The following is a 7,824-nucleotide window of genomic DNA, read 5'->3' on the forward strand; positions in this document are numbered from 1 at the left end:
CTGTTCCTCCCTCCCTTTCTCCCTCCCTTCCTCCCTCCCTTTTCTGGATCCACCTGATCACCCAAGGCCCTTCTCTCCTCTTCAGGAGTCCACTCCTTATCTCATAAAAGCTCTGCGATTCTCTGCACGAAAGGCAGCAAGGTATAGTGCTAAACTCTTAGCCTAAGCACCTGAAGTCTAGTGCTTCCTCGTAAAAGAGCCTACGAAGGACAAGTGACCTAGTGCCTCTGTGCCTCAGCTTCTCCATCGATAAGGTGGGCTAGCGATAGTACTCCCCTGATGGGGTTTTATGAGAAGCACACACGTTAAAATTGGAGAGCTCTGCAAGGCTCGAGTCAGTGACTTCTGCGGATAACCCACTAATGTGACAGACTGCAGACAGAGTTGGATCGTTTAGCTGAATTGAAACACCTTAGTGTTCAGATGCCAATAGAATACCCACCTCTGACAGAACTAAACAAAAAAGAGGGGAAACAAAGGAAAGATCAGTTTGTATTCATATACAGAATAGTTAGGATAGATATACAGCTACTTTCGCTTAATTCAATGACAAGAAAGAGGTGTACTAACAGTGTTTGGACAGGCTATCCTGTTTGCTGCTTGTACTGTGGATAACCACTAAGAAGACAACAATGTACAATGTATTGATTATCGAAACTGTCCTATTAATCAGCTGTGACACTGTCTCATTCATATTTATTTCTCAATATAAATAAATAAATAAAAAATTGGAGAACTCTTAATGGTACCTGGCATCCAATTGCTCTATACATTTTTGTAAATAAAAAAAAAAATTCTGAAGCAAAACCTCCAAGCCTCTTGGGTATAAGCTGGCTGTTCCCACCGGGCTTGCTGGCCTGTGGCTTGGGCTAGGCACCGTGAGTGCCAATGACTCTGAGCCTGGGGTCATGTCTCGCTGGGGAAGAGGGAAGGGCCACCCTGTGCCTCCCCCGCAGAGCACAGCCTCCACGTCTGGCCTCCGTCCTCTTGAAGCTCCAGCCTTGGTGCTGGGTGTGGTGGCCCTGGCTCCCAGCAGGACCCCACTTTCCTGTTTCTTAGCATCGCTGGTTCTGTGCTCCTGCCCCAGCTCAGAAGAGCCAGCCTCCAGAAGGTCGCTTCCTGCCCACAAGGGCACTTGTGCAGCTTGGCAATGCTCCCTGCTGTTCTGGCTTCAGAAAGCCTTCCATGACCTCACGGTGCTGCTGCCTGCTGCAGTGGGGAGGAGGGTGGAGGCAGGCACCCCCAGGCTCACAGCTTTTCCTGCAGACCCCAGTGGGTGCTAGGCTGGCTCTGGGCAACTCCCAGCTCCTGTGCCTCACATTGCTACCGGTTGCTTAGGATCGAGCAGCACAAGTCCTGGGCCACACCTCGATCCGAGGGGCTTGGGGACCATGCTCAGAGAGGATCCGAGGGGCTTGGGGACCATGCTCACAGAGGACCCGAGGGGCTTGGGGACCATGCTTACTGAGGATCCGAGGGGCTTGGGGACCATGCTCACAGAGGATCCGAGGGGCTTGGGGACCATGCTTACTGAGGATCCAAGGGGCTTGGGGACCATGCTTAGAGAGAGAGGAGCTGGGAAGTCAGTGAGCATCCGTCTCTCTGTGAAAACCTTCATATCAGGCCTGACTGGGAGCTGTACATGATAAAAGTTTTATATGAAAATCTCAAACGTATGAAATGTAAAAGAATAACACAGTAAATAACCACAACTATAATTTTAAATGCTTGAATAACAGTCCAGATTAGAGGAGATTCAAGTAAAATGTTTCCTCCCCCCATTTATTAATGTATGTGTGCAATCAAAAAAGACATTCTCAGGGGAGCGGGTGCCTGGGAGGACCGCACCTCAAGCCTTTTAAGTCCCGTCCTCTCCTCTGTCTGGGTTCCCATTTTATCTTTAAGTATTTCAAACATACTAAACCTGAAACACTTGAGAACTTTTTAAAATTATGAAGTAATACAGCCTTGCAATTTTAAAGTTTAAATTTAGGGAAAACTAAAGGATGATGCCTAGCACTGCAGTAAAGTGCCTTCCAAAGGGCAGCGAAGACGGTGGGTGTGCAAGCGGGAAAGCCACCCGTTTTCCCTGTTTCGCTGGGGCGTTGGTGCCAAGGACCGAGGTCAGCGACGTTCAGCGGCAACCACGCAGCCACTTGCGCGACGGCGGAGAGCTGGGCCCTGAGGAGACTGAGAAGCCCCACAAACATTCCAGCAGAGAAGCAGCCAGCTCAGTCCAGGCTCACTGAGACCCTGCCACGTACCAGGTACACCGTGTGCAGAAGGGCAGTGAGGAATCCCGGCTCTGGGCTGCAGGAGCAGTTTCCACCGCTGCAGATGAGGCTGCCAGGCAGAGGCGCTGCCGAGCCAGAGGCTGTTTAAACCGACAGGATCGGGATGTGAAGATGAGGGGACGGTCCTCCTGAAAGGGGCACAGAACTACTGGGCCCACGTCTTCTCCGCGGCAGTGAAGACACGCACCCTGCTGACCTAGCGTTGGAGGCCTGCGAGCTCCAGGGAGTCTGTGGAGCACCCCGTGGAGTTCCAAGGTTCCAATATATTTATTTTTTTCCCATTCAAGAGAATTAAATCATTTATTGATTGCACATGATAATGGATGATACACAGCTTCAATTCCATCTATGATTGTATCTGGTACCATAATTCAATTTAGATATCTAGGATGTACCAACAACCGTTTTTATAACCAAGTAGCTGACTGCTTGCTGGGGTGACCTTCAATGGTCAAATTCAGAGGTCACAACAGTAACTGTCAGGTCAGCTACACAAGGCTTCTGAAGACAATGACTTCTTTAACTCAGCAACTGTAAAGAAATTTTAAATGGAACCTGGCATCACCCTGAAGGAATTCTAACGTCACACTGCTGGGGATGTTAACCGAGATGACTTCAGAGTAGACTAACTTTACACAGCACATTTTTAAAAAGACACATTTGTTCAGCATCATGATCAGACTACTACCTTTAGCAATCAGCAGCATGGGTGCTAAAAAAGTCTACATTAAAACCCTTTGTTGGAATGCTTTACACTTTCCACAGAACAGAAACTAAAATAACCTGTTATACAATTAGTCACAAATACAGTCCTCGAGTTTTTTGCCCATACGCATGAGTATTGTCTAAAGCATGTCTTCTTTGTAGCAGCTAGGCCCTGCCACCACTGTGCTTGGCTGAGGTCACAAATCTGTTGTAACCTGTAGCTTCCCTGTCACTTCTCTGGCTCTCCTCTCCTGCTAAGCTTTGTTTCCTGGAAGTGTTTAAAACCTTCTGCCACTGCCATAGCTACTGCTGCTGCTGGAGCCACCAGAGCCACCTTGATTTCGTGGTTTGGTAAAATATTGGCCTCCACCACCACAGGGCCCAGAGCTTCTGCCTCTGAAGTTTCCTCCCTTCATGGGTCCAGAATTTGAAGACTGACTCTTGTAATTGCCAAATTCATTATAGCCTTCACCACCTCCATAACTGCTTCCATCATTACCAAATCCACTGTAGCCATCTCTACTGCCACCATATCCACCCCCACCATGGCTACTACCAAAGCCACCTTGACCACTGAAGCTTCCTCCGCGACTAAAACTGTCATTGCCACCAAAACCTCCTCCACAACCACCACCAAAATTTCCACTTCGACCTCTCTGGCTAGATGAAGCACTAGCCATATTCTGCTTGGACAGGGCTTTCCTCACTTCACAGTTGTGACCGTTCACAGTGTGGTATTTTTGAATGACAATCTTATCCACAGAATCATGGTCATGAAAGGTTACAAAAGCAAAGCCCCTCTTTTTTCCACTGCCTTGGTTGCTCATAATTTCAATCACTTCGTAGGTGATGTTCTTCAGTATCTTCTTTAATGCCACCAACAAAGATCTTCTTCACCATTAAGTGGGCACTTGGTCTTTGAGAATCTTCTCTTGTTTTTTTTTCAGAACCAGGGATTGAACTCAGGCCCTTGAACTTGCCAGGCAAGCATTTGTTCCACTGAGCCATCTCCCTGGCCCCCTTGAGAATCTTCTCTTGAGACAGCTCTCTTTGGTTCCACAACTCTTCCATCCACTTTGTGTGGCCTTGCATTCATGGCTGCATCCACCTCCTCCGCAGTGGCATAAGTGACAAGCCCAACACCCCTGGAACGCTTGGTGTTCGGCTTTCTCATCACCACGCAGTCGGTGAGTGTTTCCCACTGCTCAGAATGGCTCTTCAGCCTCTCAGCAGTCGTTTCACAGCTCAGCCCTCCGATGAAGAGCTTCTGTAGCTGTTCGGGCTCCTTGGGAGGCTCTGACTTAGACATGACGGCAGTCAGAATAGAGACTGATGGTGCTTTCTCCACGGTGTCCATCAGCAGCTTTTTTTGTATTTTAGGGAAGGGTCTACAGGGTGCTCAGGATCTATTAGATTGGACTCAGTGATTCTCCTGTTTGCAGCCTCCCAAGTGCTGGGATTACAGGTGTGCACCACCATGCCCGGTCTCAGTTGCCACCTCAGTATGCCCCCGGGGAAGGGCCCGCTCGGCAGGCCCAGGGATCGAACCCCCGGCCCCTGTGCCTGCTTGTAGGTGCTTTAATCCTCTGAGCTATTTGGCTGGCCCTCAGTTCCAGTATAATATTGATATTATCTTATTTTTGTAAGGGGGTTTACACTTGGAGGGTTGTTGGGGAGGGTTGGGCTGGCTGCCACTAAGAAGTGATCAGTGAAGGAGGTGCCACCACAAGGAGCCTTCTAGAAGATCTGTGCTCCCTGTTGGAGCAGGGAAGGCTCTGTGCTCCCGCCAGGTGAGACCTGGCCCCAACCTTGGCAAGGCTCCCTCCCTGAGGTCCTGCTCAGCCTGGGATGGAGAGTAGGCCCTCGGTCTGTGTTGGTCACCTTTGCATCCTGAGACACAGTACTCAACACCCACAGCTCAAAGGAGGGAGGTTTGGTTGGGCTCCGTAGATCCAATCCTTGCCTGGTCAGACTCCAGGCAGAAAGAGCACAGTGCAAGGGGCTTGTGCACAGACGGGAAGCAGAGAGGGGAGGGAGGAAGCAGGAAGGGAGATACGCACCTCCGGGCCACGCCCCCAGCGGCCTCCCCCTCGAGCAGGCCCCGCCTCCGAGGAGCACGTTTCCCTTGGCCACCCCATAAGGCAGCCACCTTCCTAAGGCCCCACTCTGATGGGAGGCGCTGGGGTCATGTCCAGATCTAAACCATAGCGGCCTCTTTTTGTGCACTGCTGCCGATCTGTTCCCGAAGAAGCCTGGCACGGGGTGAGTGTTCAATAAATTTGCTGTGTGGATGAAAGATGAGGATGAGGCCAGGCCTTGGTGCTGCACCTTCCCTGGACTCCAGCCTTGTGGAGAAATGAGGACGGAAAGTCTGGCCTGGGGTCCCCAGGCCCCCTCTGCGCCTACGGCGTCCCTGGAGAAGGCAGGCCCCAGAGGAGGCACAGGCTGGGCACAGCAGGTTTGGAGCTCTCCTCTGCTCCCAGCTGACCCTGACTCCCTTCCCAGGTGAGCGCGGCGCCCCCTTCAGGACCCTGACCTGGGCGTGCTGTGTCCATAACCCTTGTGCAGAATGAAATTGCCGTCTCAGGCAGCATGAGTGTTCCTTCCACACGTTGTCCTGACCAGAAGCCAGAACTGTGCTCACTCCCTGTGAGCCCCTTTGCCCAGCTCTGTGTAGGGCAGGACAGAAAGCAAGGGTGCTAGAGCCATCACTCCTGTGGGGACTGCACTAACCCTCCTCCTGTCTCCAGGAGCTGCTAGAGGACCAGAGGTACGCTGTGACCCTTGCCCTGAACAGAGCAGGCTCCTCCCGAAGGTCACAGGGCTGGGGAGTCACACAGCACTGCAATCTCTGGAAGCTCCTGGGAGACAGGTACATGGGTGCAGGAAGCTCCCTGGAGCCCCAAGACACTCGAGGATGGGCGTCAGGCAGGAAAGGAAGGAAACCAGGTGCAAGCCATACCTCCACTCCCAAGGCTTCGGGCTGCCTTGGGCCTGACCCAGGGACAGGACATCAGTTGCAACCCTGAGCAAGGTAGGAGGACACGTGGGCTGGGAGTGGCCACTGACACCACAAACACAGGGTCCGCCAGGTCCAGGACACCAGCAAGGCCCACTGCAGCAGCCAGCACGCAGGCGACGGGCAGTGTCCCCAGGCTGAAAGCCACCGTCACCTCTGGCAGCTGGAACAGGCAGCGGAACCAGCGCTAAAAGGAGTGCAGACTCCAGAGCCCGACTCAGCATGCGACAGTGGTCACCCTGAATGGGAGCCACTCTTGAGCACCCTAACTCCAGAGACCTGGGGGGGCCGTGGAAAGAGCACCCCAGACCCCCTTCTCCTCAATGTTGCCTGCCCAGAGCTTCTGAGACACATTTTTCCAGGTGAGTATCATACGTCACGCCAGAAAGCTTGACATCTCCCCAGTGTCTTCTTTTGTCAGTTTATTCCTGGAAAAAGTGACACTGAGCGTGTTCCTGACCCGACCTCAGCCTGGCTGCCGAGGGCTGAAGAGGGCTGCTCTCGCCTTCCGTCCAGCCTGCTTTCCCAGCAAGGCCTCTTCCTCCAGAGCAAATGTCTCCATTTCAGCCAGATGAGATTTACAATGGAGCCCACGGAACAGTTGAAAGTCCTAAATTCATCCTCAGCACAACTTGCAGAGCAGCTGCAGAAGAGACGGATGTCACTCCTGGGATCAGAAGCCCCGAAGGTTTTGGGGGAAAAAAGTTCAGCAGAGCACGCCTCAGCCCTGCCCCAGCCAGGGCAAGAGCAGAGGCCTTTTCCCGCAGGAGCCTGGGAAGATGGGGCTCCCAGGTCTACTCCCCATGAGCCAGCCAGTAAGGGTTAGAAATCAGGGGACAGAGGCCTGGTTCTTGTGAGCACCCTCCAAGAACAGGCCTTGAAACCGAAACTGGACGCTCAGGCCTTGGGCAGCAGCTGGGACCTGAAGGCAGGTGCCTGCGTTTGCTCTCATACTTGAAAAAATGTGTGGTTCACACGCTTTCTTCCCGTTGGAAAAGAGACCTCCTTACCGGGGAAGGACGCCTTTCACCCAGAAACGCCAAAACCCTCCAGACGCTGCATGGCCCAACCTGGGCATGGGCCAGGCTACTTAAACCACAGCTTTGGAGTGAGGCTTTGTCTACAGCCGGGTCGTTTTATAGATCCATTAAATCTACATTTTCTCCTGCGCTCCTTTCCCCAGAGCCCCCAACCCTACTCTCACCACACACTCTAAAAACCCCTTAAGCCCCAGAAATAAATCTCTACAAACCGCCAAGCATTCAATCAGGCTTTTACTCTATCTCTCTGCAATTAGAATAAATTTACTGCCTGGAGAGATGAGGGGAAACGGGCAAGGTACCTCTTGGATAAATATACGGCAGGGAGAAAAGTCAGGCTCTGTGAAAATTATCTCTGTGCGTTCAACAAGAATCGGGGTCACGGGAACCGCTGCATACCAGGCCCGCTAATTAATGGGCCTGCAGCTGGCGGTACCACTTGGCTGCCTCGCTCCAGCTGCCGGCTCCATATTTCTCCTGCTTCCAGGACCATTCTTGGACCAAATCCCATCTCTTTTTTTCCCTCCAAGTACAAAAAGTACATAAGTCCATCCTGGAAAGTTGCCAGCCTCTCAGGGAAGGAGGGAAGTGTTGTTTCTTCACTATTTTTATCTCCTCTCTAAAGGAAAGGCCTGGGGTCAGGGTCCCTGTGATTGCCTTTGGGCACAGAGGCAGAGAGGGGCCCTTGTCACCTCTGTTCCAACTCAAGGACCCCAGGAGACACAGCTTCTGTGCCAGGCTGGGGCTGGGGCTGACATGCAGAAAG

At 52.2% G+C, this 7,824-nt stretch overlaps 1 protein-coding gene across 1 annotated transcript in view; it reads right to left on the bottom strand.

Moving 5' to 3' along the window:
* The window catches only part of Eif3m (eukaryotic translation initiation factor 3 subunit M), a 92,769-nt gene extending 85,218 nt beyond the window's left edge, over positions 1 to 7,551 (bottom strand). Inside the window, exons 1-2 of the mRNA XM_023722905.1 lie at positions 7,495 to 7,551; positions 6,065 to 6,205 (exon numbers count right to left, since the gene is read on the bottom strand). Of these exons, the coding sequence (XP_023578673.1) occupies positions 6,065 to 6,205; positions 7,495 to 7,551 (198 nt within the window). The remainder of the gene's footprint in view (positions 1 to 6,064; positions 6,206 to 7,494) is intronic.
* Positions 7,552 to 7,824: the final 273 nt, after the last annotated feature.

Source organism: Octodon degus, unplaced genomic scaffold (genome assembly GCF_000260255.1).
Source record: "Octodon degus isolate 3935 unplaced genomic scaffold, OctDeg1.0 scaffold00093, whole genome shotgun sequence".
Lineage (NCBI taxonomy): Eukaryota > Metazoa > Chordata > Mammalia > Rodentia > Octodontidae > Octodon > Octodon degus.